Source organism: Micropterus salmoides, unplaced genomic scaffold (genome assembly GCF_014851395.1).
Source record: "Micropterus salmoides isolate LMB-PRFRI ecotype aquatic unplaced genomic scaffold, ASM1485139v1 Ms_hic_scaffold_21, whole genome shotgun sequence".
In the NCBI taxonomy this organism is placed as follows: Eukaryota; Metazoa; Chordata; class Actinopteri; order Centrarchiformes; family Centrarchidae; genus Micropterus; species Micropterus salmoides.
The window spans coordinates 2,171,875-2,193,300 of NW_024041262.1; the positions used below are offsets into that span (position 1 = coordinate 2,171,875).

The 21,426-nt window shown below is 42.5% G+C and overlaps 1 protein-coding gene across 2 annotated transcripts in view; it reads left to right on the forward strand.

Moving 5' to 3' along the window:
- The first annotated feature begins 16,668 nt into the window (after positions 1 to 16,668).
- reep3b (receptor accessory protein 3b) overlaps positions 16,669 to 21,426 on the forward strand; it is a 42,012-nt gene continuing 37,254 nt past the window's right edge. Inside the window, exon 1 of one of the 2 annotated variants that reach the window (XM_038735160.1) lies at positions 16,669 to 17,057. In XM_038735160.1, coding sequence (XP_038591088.1) covers positions 17,026 to 17,057 — 32 coding nt within the window. In that variant the 5' untranslated portion in view covers positions 16,669 to 17,025. The remainder of the gene's footprint in view (positions 17,058 to 21,426) is intronic. The other variant, XM_038735162.1, reaches the window with a different exon arrangement.

Consider the following 21,426-nt stretch of genomic DNA (forward strand, 5'->3'; position numbering starts at 1 on the left):
TTACCTTATTTATTTTCACCCATGGTATTTATTTCTGCCTGTCTTTTTTAAATTTTTGTATGCATTTCTGCCTCATTATGCAAATGAGGAGGGGCTGTGTCTCAAGGGGTCATCTTCTCTGCTATTGGTGGACCAGTCAGACAGGAGAGCTCCTACTCTGCCTGCAGACATCAACGATCTTGCCCCTCACACAGTCAGATGGCTTCCTTCAGTGCGCTGAGGTGTTTAACAACTCTGAAGACAATACTACCAGCAATGTCTTCCTTCTCTTTTCACGTAGACGCTCCGACAGACGGTGCTTTCAGTTTGCTGCATGCATGGACACAGAACTGCGGTACAGCACACAGTAACGATGAAATGTGTGCTGTTCTCACATTCTTCCTCTGTATGTACACATAAACAACAAGGCAGGGAAATATAAAAGGAATTTATTTTATTGTTTGGGTACATTATTGTTCAGTGTACATGCTCACATCTGAAACAAACTTTACGTGCTTGATAACTCTCCCACCCCGCAGACATCTACACGCCAACACCGATTTATATTCATAGCGGCAAGTGCTATGTAGCTCCACATAGGGGACACAGGAAGTGACATATAACACCTTCATGCGGCGTCATAACCGCGTAGCAAATTCACAGCCGCACCGGCAGAGCTCCAGAATATGCAACTCGGCCGGCTCACACGCGGACGCGCTTATAAGTGCGAGGGCCCGCCCAACGCTGCTTGCAGCTTTAATTAGGGCCCGAGCACGACCGTGTGAGGTCCCTATTGAATTGCTCGGATTATTTTTTTTTTTTTTTTTTTTTTTTTTTTTTTTTTCTGCAAAGTAGGCCCAAATGACATGGCCTAAACATACTCGAAAACTCACCAAAATTTGCAAACATGTCAGAACCGGTGAAAAATTTCGTATTCTACAAGTTTCGCACATGGGCGTGGCAAAATGACTCGCTAGCGCCACCTAGAAAATTGGAAAATTAGCCCCTCGTTCACGTTCAACCTACATGTACGAAATTTTCTGGGGACATGTATCATCAAGACGCACAAAAAAGCCTCAAGAACCCATAGCCTAAAGTCAACAGGAAGTCGGCCATTTTGAATTTTATGGCCATTTTTGGATGATTTACACACTTCGTACTTTAACGAACTCCTCCTAGGGATTTAGTCGGATCGACGTCAAATTTCTGCTGTGCCTTCTAAAGGCATTGACGATGAAAAGTTGTGCTATTTGCGCGTTTTCGTCAATGGGCGTGTCCGTGGCGTCGATGATTCGCAATGAAACAGGAAGTTGTTGTAACTTCAGTGTACATGCTCACATCTGGACCAAACTGTACATGTAGGATGAGAGTCCCGCCCTGAACACATGTACATGCCGACATTCACCCACAGTCATAGCGCCACCTGCTGGCAACAGAAAGTGACCTTTAACGAAGCAGCCCCCGCCGCACGTTTCACCTACGTGCACGAATTTTCTGTGGTACGTGTATCTTGTCCAGACGCACAAAAAAGCTCTTGGAGCCATAGCCTAAATCAACAGGAAGTCGGCCATTTTGAATTTTACGTCAAATTTTGGATGATTTACACACTTCGTACTTTAACGAACTCCTCCTAGGGATTTAGTCCGACCGACCTCAAATTTGTGCTGTGCCTTCTAAAGGCATTGAAGATGAAAAGTTGTGCTATTTGCAAGTTTTCGTCAATGGGCGTGTCCGTGGCGTGGCGTCAAAGATCACTCTTCGCCATGACACGGAAGTTGTCGTAACTTCAGTGTACATGCTCACATCTGGACCAAACTGTACATGTAGGATGAGAGTCCCGCCCTGAACACATGTACATGCTGACATTCACCCACAGTCATAGCGCCACCTGCTGGCAACAGGAAGTGACTTTTAACGAAGCAGCCCCCGCCGCACGTTTTACCTACGTGCACGAATTTTCTGTGGTACGTGTATCTTGTCCAGACGCACAAAAAAGCCTCTTGGAGCGATGCCCTAAAATCAACAGGAAGTCGGCCATTTTGAATTTTACGTCAAATTTTGGATGATTTACACACTTCGTACTTTAACGAACTCCTCCTAGGGATTTAGTCCGACCGACCTCAAATTTGTGCTGTGCCTTCTAAAGGCATTGAAGATGAAAAGTTGTGCTATTTGCAAGTTTTCGTCAATGGGCGTGTCCGTGGCGTGGCGTCAAAGATCAACTCTTCGCCATGACACGGAAGTTGTCGTAACTTCAGTGTACATGCTCACATCTGGACCAAACTGTACATGTAGGATGAGAGTCCCGCCCTGAACACATGTACATGCTGACATTCACCCACAGTCATAGCGCCACCTGCTGGCAACAGGAAGTGACTTTTAACGAAGCAGCCCCCGCCGCACGTTTTACCTACGTGCACGAATTTTCTGTGGTACGTGTATCTTGTCCAGACGCACAAAAAAGCCTCTTGGAGCGATGCCCTAAAATCAACAGGAAGTCGGCCATTTTGAATTTTACGTCAAATTTTGGATGATTTACACACTTCGTACTTTAACGAACTCCTCCTAGGGATTTAGTCCGACCGACTTCAAATTTGTGCTGTGCCTTCTAAAGGCATTGAAGATGAAAAGTTGTGCTATTTGCGAGTTTTCGTCAATGGGTGTGTCCGTGGCGTGGCGTCAGAGATCAAGTCTTCGCCATGACACAGGAAGTTGTTGTAACTTCAGTGTACATGCTCACATCTGAACCAAACTTTACGTGCTTGATAACTCTCCCACCCCGTTATGGAGGACCGATCCTGACACAGTCAGAAATAAATACAGAAATAAATAAATGCTCAATAAATAAATAAGCATCCAATTAAATACACAAAAAAATAAAGTAAATAAATAAATGTAGGTAGTAATTAAATTATACAAGGAGACATAAATGTTATATTTTAATTAGTGCCTTTACTTATTCACCTTTGTTATAATTACCTTATTTGTTTATTCAACTTTATTTATTACTAATTTTTTTAATGTATTTATTTATGTGTGTGTTTTAATATTTTTGTCTGTTTTATTCTTCCTTTGTATTTATTTACCTTATTTATTTTCACCCATGGTATTTATTTCTGCCTGTCTTTTTAAATTTTTGTATGCATTTCTGCCTCATTATGCAAATGAGGAGGGGCTGTGTCTCAAGGGGTCATCTTCTCTGCTATTGGTGGACCAGTCAGACAGGAGAGCTCCTACTCTGCCTGCAGACATCAACGATCTTGCCCCTCACACAGTCAGATGGCTTCCTTCAGTGCGCTGAGGTGTTTAACAACTCTGAAGACAATACTACCAGCAATGTCTTCCTTCTCTTTTCACGTAGACGCTCCGACAGACAGTGCTTTCAGTTTGCTGCATGCATGGACACAGAACTGCGGTATAGGGAGAAGCACACGGTCAGCTGGCTGCAGCTAAATCTGGAGTGCACTCGTATTCAATTCTGTATGGTAAATTCAGTTTTAACGGAGCAGAGCGAGCTGACAGGCAGAGTTAGAGACTTTTTCTGTCCGTTTCTCTCTTTACAAAGACGCATGTTGCAGTCAGAGTCTTCTCTGAGAATGAAGCAGAGTACGATGCACACACACACAATTTATCAAATTACACAACGGATATACAGTATGAAAATAAGATTGATTGGATTATACTCACAGGAAGTATAAAACCTGTTACATGCGTAACACAGTAATGTCAGGGAAATTACTTTACTTAGATTTAAGTACTGCAGTTGTACATTTGAAATACCTTCCTACCTTTCTGATAGGAAGCCTTCTTGAGGTGGTATAAAACATTTCTTCTTATATTCTGATTTGAGTTGTGGACAACTATGACCACATGAATTAAAAAAACATTTCACTGCCCAAGTCAGCTATAACACAAGTCTTGTTCATCAGACTACATGCTGTACAGTATTTGTGGACAGATTTTGTCCCAGGATTTATTATGCATTTCTTCTTCTTCGTTGCATGATTTAGAATAATAAGGTGAGAAATGGGTCTATTCTGAGTTCATCCTGCACTGCAGCAGCTAATAAAGTCCATTTAATCCCAAAACGCTTTTCTTTTAGGCAGGCTGGAGCAGAAAACAACTCACCTTTCTCAAGTTGTACAGTAATGTCACATGTGTATGAAGGTGGATCAAACAAGCTAATCTTAAATGTCAAAGTAGAGAGGAGCCTAGTAGGCCTATTTATTTTCATTCATTACACAATATGAATAAGCTATGCAGACAGTTGTAAAGAAAGAACATCTTTTTCTTCTGTTCTCTACTTGTTATAGTTACACAGTATTAGGGGTGTGGGCTGTATTAAAAGTATCCACTGTTCTCCCATGCTCTAACACACAGTAACGATGAAATGTGTGCTGTTCTCACATTCTTCCTCTGTATGTACACATAAACAACAAGGCAGGGAAATATAAAAGGAATTTATTTTATTGTTTGGGTACATTATTGTTCAGTGTACATGCTCACATCTGAAACAAACTTTACGTGCTTGATAACTCTCCCACCCCGCAGACATCTACACGCCAATACCGATTTATATTCATAGCGGCAAGTGCTATGTAGCTCCACATAGGGGACACAGGAAGTGACATATACACCTTCATGCGGCGTCGGAACCGCGTAGGAAATTCACAGCCGCACCGGCAGAGCTCCAGAATATGCAACTCGGCCGGCTCACACGCGGACGCGCTTACAAGTGCGAGGGCCCGCCCAACGCTGCTTGCAGCTTTAATTTTTTTTTTTTTTTTTTTTTTTTTTTCTGCAAAGTAGGCCAAATGACATGGCCTAAACATACTCGAAAACTCACCAAAATTTGCAAACATGTCAGAACCGGTGAAAAATTTCGTATTCTACAAGTTTCGCACATGGGCGTTGCAAAATGACTCGCTAGCGCCACCTAGAAAATTGGAAAAAATTAGCCCCTCGTTCACGTTCAACCTACATGTACGAAATTTTCTGGGGACATGTATCATCAAGACGCACAAAAAAGCCTCAAGAACCCATAGCCTAAAGTCAACAGGAAGTCGGCCATTTTGAATTTTATGGCCATTTTTGGATGATTTACACACTTCGTACTTTAACGAACTCCTCCTAGGGATTTAGTCGGATCGACGTCAAATTTCTGCTGTGCCTTCTAAAGGCATTGACGATGAAAAGTTGTGCTATTTGCGCGTTTTCGTCAATGGGCGTGTCCGTGGCGTCGATGATTCGCATGAAACAGGAAGTTGTTGTAACTTCAGTGTACATGCTCACATCTGGACCAAACTGTACATGTAGGATGAGAGTCCCGCCCTGAACACATGTACATGCCGACATTCACCCACAGTCATAGCGCCACCTGCTGGCAACAGAAAGTGACCTTTAACGAAGCAGCCCCCGCCGCACGTTTCACCTACGTGCACGAATTTTCTGTGGTACGTGTATCTTGTCCAGACGCACAAAAAAGTCTCTTGGAGCATAGCCTAAACCCAACAGGAAGTCGGCCATTTTGAATTTTACGTCAAATTTTGGATGATTTACACACTTCGTACTTTAACGAACTCCTCCTAGGGATTTAGTCCGACCGACCTCAAATTTGTGCTGTGCCTTCTAAAGGCATTGAAGATGAAAAGTTGTGCTATTTGCAAGTTTTCGTCAATGGGCGTGTCCGTGGCGTGGCGTCAAAGATCACTCTTCGCCATGACACGGAAGTTGTCGTAACTTCAGTGTACATGCTCACATCTGGACCAAACTGTACATGTAGGATGAGAGTCCCGCCCTGAACACATGTACATGCTGACATTCACCCACAGTCATAGCGCCACCTGCTGGCAACAGGAAGTGACTTTTAACGAAGCAGCCCCCGCCGCACGTTTCACCTACGTGCACGAATTTTCTGTGGTACGTGTATCTTGTCCAGACGCACAAAAAAGTCTCTTGGAGCCATAGCCTAAACCCAACAGGAAGTCGGCCATTTTGAATTTTACGTCAAATTTTGGATGATTTACACACTTCGTACTTTAACGAACTCCTCCTAGGGATTTAGTCCGACCGACCTCAAATTTCTGCTGTGCCTTCTAAAGGCATTGAAGATGAAAAGTTGTGCTATTTGCAAGTTTTCGTCAATGGGCGTGTCCGTGGCGTGGCGTCAAAGATCAACTCTTCGCCATGACACGGAAGTTGTCGTAACTTCAGTGTACATGCTCACATCTGCACCAAACTGTACATGTAGGATGAGAGTCCCGCCCTGAACACATGTACATGCTGACATTCACCCACAGTCATAGCGCCACCTGCTGGCAACAGGAAGTGACTTTTAACGAAGCAGCCCCCGCCGCACGTTTCACCTACGTGCACGAATTTTCTGTGGTACGTGTATCTTGTCCAGACGCACAAAAAAGTCTCTTGGAGCGATGCCTAAACCAACAGGAAGTCGGCCATTTTGAATTTTACGTCAAATTTTGGATGATTTACACACTTCGTACTTTAACGAACTCCTCCTAGGGATTTAGTCCGACCGACTTCAAATTTGTGCTGTGCCTTCTAAAGGCATTGAAGATGAAAAGTTGTGCTATTTGCGAGTTTTCGTCAATGGGTGTGTCCGTGGCGTGGCGTCAGAGATCAAGTCTTCGCCATGACACAGGAAGTTGTTGTAACTTCAGTGTACATGCTCACATCTGAACCAAACTTTACGTGCTTGATAACTCTCCCACCCCGCTATGGAGGACCGATCCTGACACAGCCAGAAATAAATACAGAAATAAATAAATGCTCAATAAATAAATAAGCATCCAATTAAATACACAAAAAAATAAAGTAAATAAATAAATGTAGGTAGTAATTAAATTATACAAGGAGACATAAATGTTATATTTTAATTAGTGCCTTTACTTATTCACCTTTGTTATAATTACCTTATTTGTTTATTCAACTTTATTTATTACTAATTTTTTTAATGTATTTATTTATGTGTGTGTTTTAATATTTTTGTCTGTTTTATTCTTCCTTTGTATTTATTTACCTTATTTATTTTCACCCATGGTATTTATTTCTGCCTGTCTTTTTTAAATTTTGTATGCATTTCTGCCTCATTATGCAAATGAGGAGGGGCTGTGTCTCAAGGGGTCATCTTCTCTGCTATTGGTGGACCAGTCAGACAGGAGAGCTCCTACTCTGCCTGCAGACATCAACGATCTTGCCCCTCACACAGTCAGATGGCTTCCTTCAGTGCGCTGAGGTGTTTAACAACTCTGAAGACAATACTACCAGCAATGTCTTCCTTCTCTTTTCACGTAGACGCTCCGACAGACAGTGCTTTCAGTTTGCTGCATGCATGGACACAGAACTGCGGTATAGGGAGAAGCACACGGTCAGCTGGCTGCAGCTAAATCTGGAGTGCACTCGTATTCAATTCTGTATGGTAAATTCAGTTTTAACGGAGCAGAGCGAGCTGACAGGCAGAGTTAGAGACTTTTTCTGTCCGTTTCTCTCTTTACAAAGACGCAAGTTGCAGTCAGAGTCTTCTCTGAGAGCTGTAGCGATGCGAGCACACATACAACACAATTTATCAAATTACACAAAGGATATACAGTATGAAAATAAGACTGATTGGATTATACTCACAGGAAGTATAAAACCTGTTACATGCGTAACACAGTAATGTCAGGGAAATTACTTTACTTAGATTTAAGTACTGCAGTTGTACATTTGAAATACCTTCCTACCTTTCTGATAGGAAGCCTTCTTGAGGTGGTATAAAACATTTCTTCTTATATTCTGATTTGAGTTGTGGACAACTATGACCACATGAATTGAAAAAATTAAACATTTCACTGCCCAAGTCAGATATAACACAAGTCTTGTTCATTAGACTACATGCTGTACAGTATTTGTGGACAGATTTTGTCCCAGGATTTCTTATGCATTTCTTCTTCTTCGTTGCATGATTTAGAATAATAAGGTGAGAAATGGGTCTATTCTGAGTTCATCCTGCACTGCAGCAGCTAATAAAGTCCATTTAATCCCCAAAACGCTTTTCTTTTAGGCAGGCTGGAGCAGAAAACAACTCACCTTTCTCAAGTTGTACAGTAATGTCACATGTGTATGAAGGTGGATCAAACAAGCTAATCTTAAATGTCAAAGTAGAGAGGAGCCTAGTAGGCCTATTTATTTTCATTCATTACACAATATGAATAAGCTATGCAGACAGTTGTAAAGAAAGAACATCTTTTTCTTCTGTTCTCTACTTGTTATAGTTACACAGTATTAGGGGTGTGGGCTGTATTAAAAGTATCCACTGTTCTCCCATGCTCTAACACACAGTAACGATGAAATGTGTGCTGTTCTCACATTCTTCCTCTGTATGTACACATAAACAACAAGGCAGGGAAATATAAAAGGAATTTATTTTATTGTTTGGGTACATTATTGTTCAGTGTACATGTTCACATCTGAAACAAACTTTACGTGCTTGATAACTCTCCCACCCCGCAGACATCTACACGTCAATACCGATTTATATTCATAGCGGCAAGTGCTATGTAGCTCCACATAGGGGACACAGGAAGTGACATATAGCACCTTCATGCGGCGTCGGAACCGCGTAGGAAATTCACAGCCGCACCGGCAGAGCTCCAGAATGTGCAACTCGGCCGGCTCACGCACGGACGCGCTTACAAGTGCGAGGGCCCGCCCAACGCTGCTTGCAGCTTTAATTACATAATGTCTTTATAAACTGCATTCCCCAGCTAACATCCCTCCCCTCTCTTCCCATCATACTGGACTAGGAATCATACTAAATACCATAACCAGTATACTACTGTTTTATATAAGTAATCATACTAAACATGTATTCTCTTACTGTATTATATGAGTAATCTTGTTGTGTAGAAACCTACTGTCGGAGCACTGGGTGCTGGCAGGTGTAGGAGCAGTGATGTTGGCCGGGAGTTGGAGCACTTGTTGGAGCAATGATTAGCCCAGATGTTTCTATTACAACAACTAATGGGTCATATAGCACCTTTGGGGCTGTTTGGTGGTTGGGGGATGCTGAAGCTTGGATACTGTTGTTCTTTTCCACCTTTCTGGATTGGCTCTTGCATCCAAGATGGCCATCTTATAACTGTGCTGTTTTTCTCTGTCATTTTGGAGTTTTTTTCTGTTTGTTCTGTTTTTGCTGTAATTCTCAACCCTAACCATATGTTTTAATGATTTTTTCATGTAATCCACAGGCCTGCTGAAGAGTGCCTGAGCTTCTTTCTCCAAGACACCTACTGTGTTGGGGAGCTTCATGAAAGTCTTAAATAGTTCCTCAAGTTGGTGAATGAAATCATTTTTTGGAGGATCTTCAGCAGAAGCCGGTAAACAGCTTCAGTTCAGCTGCAGGATACATGTTGCCGACCAGCTTGGCAACATGGACTGGAGCAAGAGTTTCAGAGTGGTGAGTTATTAATCTGTAACAAAAGTATCTTTCATCCATAAAATTTTAACTGAGCTCTGTCTCTACATCACAGGAACAACTTTATGTCCACTGACTGCCTGGAGGGTAGCTAGTGTTTGGAAGGGAGAGGAGAGCTGTGCTGCAGCTCACTGTTTTTCTGCTGGTGTTTTTGAGAGCGTGTTGGAGTAGCCGCTTCGTGAGCGTTATATGAAGCACATTTAGCTTTCATCCCTGTGACGTCACAGGGATAAAAGGGAAGCAGCTGGCCTACAAACGAGCTGTTTTCAGGCAGTTCAGAGCAGAGTTTTCTGTGGTCTTTTTCACTTTGCAAACCTATTACATGCACAAAAAAGGTATATAAATCAATAAAGGAGAGTGAAAAAGCATAATACCACCTCTTTAAGTTCAGTAAGAGTTGCCCTGTTGCACAGATGTTGCACTGAGGTTTTATTGTGGTCAACCACAAAGGATTTCCACAATGACCTGGTTAGGGCTACCCATGTTGGTAGTCCCACCAAGCACATGTAGCCCTATGGTTGCTGACCTCTGTATTATTTCAGTAATTATTAGCCTACACGCTGCTCTGTTATGCCATTGTAATGATAAGCTATTACTTGCTTCTACCGTGTTGTGTTTCCAGCCAATTCATTCATTCAACTGCTATTTCATCCACGGTCAACATACACAATCTTTCAACCTCTGTAAATCCGTCTACCTTCAGTTTTAGGATATCACAAACCTCTGTCAACACACCAACTCAAATTTAACACTGCGTCCTTCTTTGCAGGGTTCTTATTCCTGGCAGTTGAATCTGTAATTCCTGCAGCGTCTTGTAACCTGTTGGATCAGCAGCAAAATTTATTTTAACGGCTTCTTAATTGTGTCATTGCTCCATTTCATCCCTTTTGTGGTTAGTCTGCCTAATGTCATAATGTGGTCTTTTCAAAACGTCTTTAATTTTTGTCCTTCATTGTCATTGTCTTCTTGACAGATTTATTTAGCTTCCTTATTTTTCTTAGTGCTGCCTTTGTGATTTTTTGTCTCTCTCAATAATTTTTTCCACTAGCTCTGATTCACTGGCTGATGGCTTGCTGGCTGACTGAGTGGATGCAGCCTTCCCTGTCTCTCCCCACAAGCCATGTCCTCTCTTTCTTCCCTCTCATTTTCCCTTCTGTCAAGTCTCCTCATCCCTTGTTTCCTCATTCTTTGAAAATGATGACAAAGACACAGCACAGTTCATTTTTAAACATTCCAAATAACATTATATCACTTGAAAATAGGCAATATTACTATAATTATTGATGCTGGTTTCACAAACAACACAATGCTAGTACTGGGCGTGGCGCGATTACATTCAAAGTCAATGCAAAGAAGCAGAGGGATGCGATCTCCTGCCAGGTCTCCTGCGAAGTGCCATGCAGAAATTCACATTCAATTCACACGCAACACTCTACTGCGTGAGTTGAAATTTTCATCTTGAGTATGAAATTTGCGTGACGCTGTGTTGCGCTTGCCTATCAGCGTTAAGAGCTTTTCAAAATGTGGAGTGTGGGACAGAGCCTCTGCTTGATGTCCCTGTCCTCGTTTTAACAGCGTTGTTTTATCTTGACTTGTGTTTCTCAGCAGCGAGCTACCATGTTTCTGGCCCCACTGTTGTTATTGTGGTTGCCGAGCTCTGTAGGACCACTTCATGTTTCAACTCATGCGATGGAGTGTTGCATGTGATCATTACCCAGCATGAAATTGTGTCCTTCCGCATGTTTGCATTGACTTTGTATGTAATTGCGCCACGCCTAAGGCTGGCATCGTGTTGTGTGGGAAACCAGCATAAGAGTTCATACTTGTTATACCTGTGTCATCTTTAACAACTTAGGCGTGATCAGCAGCTATAGTGCAGGGGCCCTCCTCTTTCTTTCTGACAGAGTGATGCACAAAGATGGTTGGAACAGCTCCTGCTCTCAGCCTAGTCTTGCCCTTTTTGGTCTTGACAAACGGGTCTGCCTCAAAATGTGCCTACATAGTGACTCAAGTTTACTTCTCACACACAACGATGCAGTTTTGTCTACCCATATACACATCCCATAGTGGTTGAATGCACAGTATTAAGGAACACTTAGACATGTATGCACTCATTACATATCTAGAAGGCAACCAACAACATGAGAAAACTATACAAATCCATATCACAGCAGAAACTGATGCAACTTGTCATACTTTGTTTAACACCAGCAGCTGTTGATGATCACAACTAATGAAGTTCCTTAACTTAAGTTGGGGAGCAAAGACCACACCTCATCTCCCAAGGCGATCAGCACAAGAACCACAAGGGAATTCAATGTCAATGTGTGAGTCTGCACTCCATGTACTGAGACCACACCCTCACACTGAGTCTCAACTGCATATTTTTAATAAAACAAACATTAAGCACATATTTTGTTGTTGTTGTAAGTTTTAGTTACAGTAAGCATAAAAATTAACCAGACCCTGCTTGTTTTTCCCGTCGCTAAGCTTTATAAAGAAGCAGAGGCGAATCCTTCAAAGAAGAGCCAGGATGTGATGGAGATGTGTCATGTAAGCATGTCTCTCTGGACTTTTGTCAAATCATTCTTCTTTTTTGTTAACCTCTAGCCATTTATATGTAGACTTGACAGTTCTCTTGGTAAACCTAGAATAAAAACGAATGCAGTTTAACACCGTATAGTCTGTAAATTCCCACTGCAACCTCACAGTAAAATTTTATCAGCTTGAGATTTAAGTAATCCATGGTCGTTAAATGATAACTTTAAACTGACTGCATTTAGCCTAGATGATACATCGGCGTTAGCTCGGCTGTCTGTCTTTTAAGTAACGTTACTATCTGTGTCTCTTTCACCGGAGGCTCAGCAATGTGAGCACAGCTAAATGATAATGAAACGGTTAGTGAGCGAGACAGAATATTATAAATGAGATTGTTGTCACACCTTATAACAGTTAAACAGCAGTTAGTAACGTTACTGTTTATGAATAACGATAAATTATGTGGGTGACGTTAGTTAACGTGAGGTGGAGAAGCTGTGTACCTGAATATCGAAAAACAACTATAAAATTTAACTTTACGAAGCAAACAGCAGCAAATCCATGCTAACGTTAGCTGGCTGCCCTGCCTGCATTACTATAGGCTAGTATAAGCAAACCTCTCCACTCTCCACATTTGTTTTTTACTGTTACATCATTTCTTGCAGGCTAAAACAAACACTTGGTAATATGGGTCCGTTAGTTGGTGAAGTAATGTTAAAAGCGATACAACTTTGCACTGGATAATGTTTGCACCTGCTACACGTTAGCCAGTGAGCTAACATGACTCTCTCAGTGACTCCAGCCTTTCTGATGTTGACTGGGTTTTCACTCAACATCATCTGAATCTCATTTGGCCTGGGGCGTCAGCACATACAACACTTTATTGTTGTTTTTATCTTTACGTGGAGTTCGTACTGGTTGACTGGTTTACTGCCCATTGACAAAAGAACAGTAAATATGTTATTTATTAAAGGGGCTATATGTAGTTATTAAATTAAATTACTTATTAATAAATTTACTTTTTTACTTCCTTTTTGTCAATGGGCTGTAGCCTCACTTAGAAATGAACCACAAGCCTGTTTTCTCTGTTGCTTATAACAGCCACTATTCTGCCATGAATGTGAAGGCAGACTCCAACATAAACGCCACGTTAGGATACAATACAATAAAGGTTTAGGTGCTGGAGCCCCTCAGGCCAAATGAGAATCAGTTTATGTCGGGTGAAAACACAATCAACAACAAATCAACAACTTGGTATCATGTCCAAGTCTTGATTTGAGCCTGCAAGAAATGTTGTAACGCTACAAAATGGAGTGATTTGTTTTAAAAACAGGGGCAGGGGCAGTCAACTAGGTTAGTTTGGACTGCCGCTGTTTGCTACATTCAATTTAGGTGTATTGTGGTTTTACCGATTCTCAGGTACACAGCTTCTCCACCATCTCAATCTCTGTAACTTATGTGACACACATAATACATAATAATTCAACATAAGGCACAGGACAACTATACAGTGGAAGAGCTAACGTTATTCACTACGATAACGTTACTTACTGCGGCCTAACTATAATGGCAACAATGTTTGTTGTGGCAACAATCTCATTTATAATATTCAGTCTAGCTCACTACCTGTTTCGCTATCAACCAACACATTTAGCTGTGTTCACATTGCTGAGCTTCCGGTGAAAGATACACAGATGGTAATGTTGGTTACTGAAAAGCAGACAGGCTGTTGTGGTGGCAGCCCGGCTGACGGTGAGTGTCCTGGTTTTTTCTCCTTTTTTTCAGTTTTTCTGTTTTTTCCTTGGTTTTCTGTTCCCTGCCTGCCTCCCTGTGTTTTCTCCCCTGTGTGCTCTCTCTCTCTCTCTCTCCCTCTGCTCCTGAGCCCAGCCAACTACCTGCACCTGCATCTCATCAGCCACCTCGTCAGCCTGCCACACCTGCCAGTAATCACCTCATGACTGCCTGTATTTCAACCCTGGTTCTCCACACCATCCTCGCTTGATCGTCGTTGCTCCGTACCTGGTGCCACTTCCGTGTTCAGGCTTCCATGTTTCTTGTTTTTTCTCATTTACCCTGTGCCTTGTCGCTGTCTGTTTCCCTCCCAGGTACACTCACCCTCGCCCTCCGTTCGGCTGGGCTCATCCACTGGCCTACTCCTCCTCGGACTTCCCTCACGGCGTCCTCCCTGTTTCCCCGCCTCTCCTCGCTTTCTCGGCCCCTGTGTTCCCCGGCTCCCTGGTCCCCTGACTCGTTGGTTCCCCGTGCCTGTACTTCCCCGACGTCCTCCTCTCCCTCCACTCCACTCCAGTCCCTCTCACCCTTTTTCCCTAAATAAACCTCCTTCCCTCAGAGTGCGTGAATTTGGGTCCTCTCTGTCCACACACCACACCTCGTAACAGAACGATCAAGCCAACTATGGACCCAGCAACCGCCCTTCAGGAGGCAGCTAGTCAGCTGTGCAAGGAGCTGTTGGAGTTGGAGAAGTGGAGGGGCTCGACTCACACGGGCTACAAGCTGGCGCTTTTGACCTTTGGCCAGGTAAAGGTTTCTCAGAGGCCTTGGCTGAGAGACGCCGTCCCAGAGTGGCTGGCCAGATTTTTCCATCTCCCCACTAGCCCTCGGTGGTCTCCTACCCAACCCGCTAGTTGCAGGCTGGGAAGCATTTCCCTATGTAGCCAGACCCCAGCCGCCAGCCCCCAGCCTGCCCCCATGCCTGCCAGCGCCTCTAGCCCCCAGCCTGTTCCTCGGCCCGCTAGTGCCGCTAGCCCCCAGCCTGGCCCCCGGGCCCCAGCCAGTTAGCCCCCAGCCTGATCCCCGGGACCCCCCCCCAACAAAGACTCTGGGACTATGACTCTCCTGGCCTTCTTTGCCATACAGTAACATAATTGTTTGCCTGACTGGCCATAGAATTTGGGCTCCTAATAGCTAAAAAGAATACTGATTTCTTATTTTATGCTATTAAATTGGAAAAGAATCAGAATTTGCATTTACTCAAAAAGGGGAGGGGGCATAACGCAGGGGCAAAGCAACCAAATTGAACACAGTGTTGCCAAATCAGATTGACTGTTTCCAGTCCAATCACAACTGAAAACCCGCCCACTTCAGCAAAACAAATCACAACCTTGCCGGAAGTCCAAGTAAAACCGTGAAAACACTACATACACAATAGAAAACACACCCTTAGTATACAAAGATTCTAATCTGCATCAAATGAACAAAGATGAAATGTTAGATAAATAGTCTATCGCAACCCTTAAAGAGTGCAGTGTAGTTTGACAACCAAATATACAAAATACACAAACCTCTGGCATTGCAGTGTTAAAACAATAAAGCGATTAAACACTGCCATGAAACATTCACCACAAAAAACAAATAAAATCCAACCTATTTAAAAACTGTAGGATGGCAGGATGTGTCTCTCGCACACACACAGCCAAGATTTTTTTTTAATTGATCAGTTCGACTTCGAATAAATCACACGGTGCAAATATGCTTCATAAAAATCCCCTTACTTTTATACAGAATCAATGTCTTCTCTTAAAGTAGAAGAATATTCATAACTTGAAGAACTATGTACAGTCACTGCAAGCAGGGTTAGCTGGCTAATGGTACTGTGTGTTAGTAACTGTCAATGTAAATGATAATGACATGACAATTAGTAGGTCCACCCCTTTCTGTAAATGACTGAATACAACTCATGTCAATCAAATATCCATCCATCGTCAACCGCTTATCCTGCATACTGGTGCCAATCCCAGCTGCCATCGGGCGAAGGCGGGGTACACCCTGGACAGGTCACCAAACCATCGTAGGGCCACACATAGACAAACAACCAGTCACACTCACACCTAAGGACAATAGGGCCACTAATTAACCTAATCCTCACGTCTTGACGGTGGGAGGAAGCCCACGCAGACACGTGGAGAACATGCAAACTCCACGGGCAACTGGGGTTTGAAACCACGGCCTTCTTGCTGTGAGGCCACAGCGCTGTCCACTGGACCACCTTGCCGCCCTCAATCACATATTTACCAAATTAAATTGGTTGATGATTTGAGTGAGCAGGCTACATAACGAAGTCTATGGATTTTTTTAAATCTGTTTTTGACAATTAAATGAAATTTTGTTTTAATAATATTGTTTTCACAATATTTTCTAAAAACCGCCAAATGTTGACAAAAATTTCATCTAGCCAATGTAATCAAAACTAGCGTACCCAATGTGGCTATGCTGACTGTACGCCGGGCGCCCCCTACGAGTGATCTCTTTAATACATCTTATGTATATAGAATAAATACATAGACTGAAATGTCTTCTTTTCTGACTTAATGCCCAGTAATATGTCGAAGACTGAACCCGCCCATATTGAGTGCACTGGAACTTAAAACAAGGTCACTCTCCATTTCCATGCTCATAAAAGGCTACCCCAACAGCACCGCTTGTAAAATTCAACGAACCCACTCATTGCATTTCTCACTCATTGGTTAGAGTTTCCCACGGGACGAAGACAGACCAATCAGAGCACAGGTCGCTGAGTTTGAAATTCCACCGCTTCTATCGAGCGCAAAAGTCACATGGGCAAACGTGAGTAACCAATGATAGTTTGTGTTTGTTGACTGAACTGGCCAATAGCAGGTTCAGGAGGTCGTTCTTTTTCTGGTGACGTCAGTGGCAGTCTGAGCAGTGTGTTCTGGTGCCAGGAACTGGGTTGTAAAGCAGTGAGGGAATGAGGAAACCCGGAGGGAATAAAAGATTGCAACAAAACAACAGGATTCACTTTGGATAGATATTTAATCGCTAAGGTAACATTATGGCTTCAAAGAGAGAGCAGTGAGATCGGACCTGTGTGACATGTTGGCTGGCTGATGAACAGTGAGATAGCTAATTAGCTGGTCCTGGATTCGCGCATCGAAGTTTGGGCTGAAGAAGTTCACAGCGGTAACGTTACGGCTAACGTTAGCCTTTAACGTTATCACCGGGGCTGTCTGCTACCGCTATCTCTGACACAGCCCTACACAGCAAAGACAGAAAACATGGTGTCCTGGATAATTTCGAGAAGCGTTGTGTAAGTACAAATACACTTGAAAGTACTGAAGGTGAACCAAAATGCTTTTACCCCGTGGAGAAAATTGGGGCAACTGGTGGGATTCAGCTTTGTTAGCTTGCTAGGCTAACTTGTTATCGTCCTTTGGCTAAGATATGACCTTAGTCCTTAAATTCTGTAGATTAGTGCGGAAACTTAGTCAACAAGAAACGACATGATTGAGGTTAACAAATAGTTACCAGACGCCGCAAACGCACGGTATTGTTTCTTTTGTAACATAGATGGTGATATTGAGTCTAAAGCTAATGTGCTACCATCTTGTTTATGGTTCATGGTCATGCATGCAGCTGGTGAGTCAACCGCCAACATGACTTTACAATCAGTCATTTTTAAGAATCGGTGAAATGGAACTTTTCTTCTTCTGTGAAGGAGTGTCAGTACAGCTCTCATGCTGAAGATATTTTTAGCCAGTCCTGTCTAATTTAACATGGCAACCACAACCCACAGGAAGAAAGGCGTCTGGACGAATTGTGTGGATTTGTTTGGATACCAGATACCTAGTTATCCCCTGTCATACCACTGACTTCCATTATGAGTAAAGCAGAAGTAAGAGATTCAGATTTAATACACTAGATATTTGTTTTAATTTTGGGTAAAATCCAACAGCATGCTCCTTTCTCACTCCCTTTCTTTCTCTGTCTCCTCCTCCCTTCGCTTTCTTTGTATACATCCAGGAACAGTAGTTGCATAACTTGGTGTAATGGAGGATCGGAATGTAGTGGAAAGGACAGAAGGGAGTGGTGGAAAAATACAAAAAGCCTCTCCTTTTTCTCTAACGCAGCTTTCAAATACAATCCATTCGTTGTGGAATAATGAAAACGTTCTTCTACAACAGACTGTCACAGGTCAGTAAGTGGTTCATCCCTTTTCACTGAGCTAGGTTTACGTATAGGAAGCAGGAAACAGAGGAGCATTTTAGTCTTCATGCCTGTGGGTCCTTTATCCCATAACATGTCTATAACTTTGTATACTCTCTTTCTGCCTCTAGACTCTGCATTTTGCACAATACAGTTGAACGGCAGAATGCACCACATTTACATGGGCAGCCTTTTTTGGAGTCTACACTATAGACGGGGAAAAACATGGGAAATATTATCCTGTTTGTTGCAATAACAAACAAACAAACAACAACAAAAAAGTCAAATAAAGGTGGAAGTCCAGGGAACCCGTATTGGACAGCCATACATCTGAGCCTGATATACTTAGCACGTCAATATCACACCAAGATAAAATTCCAGTACTATCAGACCCAACTTCATCTTTTTCAGATTTAGTGGCTCCCAGGTATTCAAAGAAAGGGTCTCTGATCTGGTAGAGTGAAGAGGATTTAGCCTTTTTAGGCGGTGGTGAAAGCTTCAGAAGGGATGGCACTTGTTAAATTATGTAGCCAATGATATAGAGTGGGAGCTTTATCAAGGATCACCATGCCTAGGATACGTAGATCAAGATGCTTTGGCTTCACTTTTTGGGAGTTTTCGTGTTGTCCATCTTTATTACAGTTTGTGGTTCCAGCCAGGATGATGATGTTGAGTGGTAGCTCTAATGCCAAAATGTACCAAAATTTAATGGGCAAATGGAGATCTACTTAAAGTTATCATATTTGGTGTCATTTCCTTTACAGTAAACTACTGCAAGATGTTAAGCCCCACAGACATCTGCAAAGAAAATATTGTAACATAATGGTTATGAGAAAATTCTATGATAATTATTGTTAATCATTTTGTTCATGTCATTTACCTGTAACTGTACTTCATCTTATTTCTTTAAAGCTAAAAGACAGTACCCACTCAGCCACAGCCTGTTGACCCTGCTGCTGTCTGGCAAGAGTTACAGTACAAGTATCTACTGTAGTGCCCCAAGGCTATGAGACTCATCCTCAGCACTGCACCATGTAAAATAGCTCTATTTCTGACTCCACCCATCTACTAGGGTTGGTTATAATGCCCTGTGAAAGCAGGTTTTAATCACCACGTACATTGTTATTATTAGAATTGTTAAAATATGCTTTGCACTAAGGGTGTGCATCGTCACTGGTCTCACGATTTGATTAGATTATGATTGTCAGGTCAACAATTCGATTTGATTCCTTGATGCATCACCTCAAGGGTGTGATTTTTCTAGGCACCTCATTACGATTATGAATGCTACGATGCGACTGTAAAACAAATAGGAGAAATATTTATTTTTCTCACTGTGTGACTACTTGGTACTTTTAAAGCAAAGTATTTAACAACAATCCAAAGTAGTAGGTAGTGATGAAATGCAGATTTTATAATGTTCATATTCATATAAATGTAGCTATCATTGCATAGCATTATTACATTATTACTGACCTCTGCTGCTGCTATTTTTATTTCTGAAGCTGCTGTTATTAGCATAGAGTCAGGTGGGGGTTGAACTAGGCACTTTACAATGCTCCAGCCAAACCATGTTCACTCCACCTTAATATATCTGTTCCTTTTTGTCTTGTCTAGTGTAGTTTGTTTTTTGTCTTTTAAGTTGATTATTGTGATTTTGTATTGAGCACCATGGGCCTTGAAACTGCATTATCAATTAACCTTTAGATAATCGATTATTGACATTTGTGAATAGATTCATAATCGTCCATGTCAATTATTTTCCACACCCCTACTTTACACCTGTCTCGGACTTCTCTTTCCCCTTCACTCAGACACCCTGTTCTCTCACTGCACACCGACTGGCCCCGTCTCTCTCTCTCCCCTGTCTGCTCCACTTTCTCCATCAGCAGTATGTTTTATAAAGTCGCCTAAAAGACGTATTTTTCAACCCGCGTCGTCTGATGGAAATGTTGTTGACATTGCCCAACCCGACCATCTGCTGTATATAATTTTTGTATATAATGTTTGCTTTCTGTGAGTAGCATAAAGGGCACTACAACTTTATCTTGTTATAAAACCGTGTCGTAAAATGATAAATAAATCTACCTTGTAACGCAGGTGTGTAGCCGACACCTCAACACGTCTGGAAAAAAGCAAGTTATTTAGTGAGAGAGAAGTGGAACTTATGGTGTAAAAATGTTGTTGTTTATTATCTAAACAAAGAAACCTGGAAACACGCTCAGCAGAACCTCCATAACATTTAAAACACAATGACATCGGCACCAACTGGTGTGTGCATTGTTGCTTAGCTGGTCAAACCAGTTCTACTGGTTGTAGACATGTCCATGTTTGTGATTGGTCGCTGGTCATTTTCAGTGAACGCGCTCATGGCTGGATTGGGAAACCCTGGATTGACTTACCGAGTTGATAACCAGCTTCGTGTGGCCGCTTATCCTGATCCCGATTGTAAGGGTTAGTGAAGCCAGATAATGAAAAGACACCCTGGGTATGTTGAACTTGCTTCGAAGTACAGGCCCCAGGTCTGTTCCAGTCTGAGTCAGTTGGTGTTGACAGTCGGCAGATAAAATCATGTTGTATGGAAAAGATTCTAATCTTAAATCAGTTTCAGGCGCTTCCAAACATTCTCAAAAAGATCTTTTAAAACATGTTTGATATTTGCGACTGACATCGGTGGCTGATGTCACTTGTGTGTTATATTTGTAAATAAACTGCTTTACCTGAAGCTAGCTTTGTTTTGCCAAGTTTACGCACCTCCAATTCCCCCTGTAGGCTGTACAGTCCACTCTGCATGTGCCTCTCCATCTGGGATCTCTGCCAAACTCTGGTTTGTTCCTCCTTTTTGGCCTGTCAATCACAAATTGCATTGCATATTAGTCTTGGGTGGTATTACCGTATACCAGATATTTAGAAATCCAGACATTTTGACTTTCCATACCGTCACAAATACAGACGATGCTTTTTCTTTTAAAACTGATATGGAGACGCTAATGTATTGTAGTGTGCAGTGTGGGCGGGCGACGCCGCGTGAATCTGCTTGATATCATCTGCAGTGTGATACACCTTTCACTTTTCCAGCTGTTAAACACTCACACACAGGAGCTTTAGCTGCAGCTATTATCCTCTGACAGACTGTAACTTACCCTTTACATTTACTGCTGATCTTCACTCCTCACCTTTTTCTCTGCTCTGCTGCTCTCACCTGCCGCTCGCTCTCTCTCGCTCAGCCACACCCTTGCTACACTCAACAAAAGCAGTGACTCGTCTGCGACTGCATGGTGGGGTAACGCTACAGGACTTGTGCATAAGAGAAAAACCTCTGCCCCTGTTTGGGAGGATTTTGGGTTTAGTCCTGGTTGATAAAGGTGAGCTAGCCAACCGGGCGAAGCTATGTGACGTCATCTCCGTTCAGCCCGCTGATGTGTTGGTATCCACGGCAGCAACGACTTTTCATGGGAGACGCCTGTTTTTCA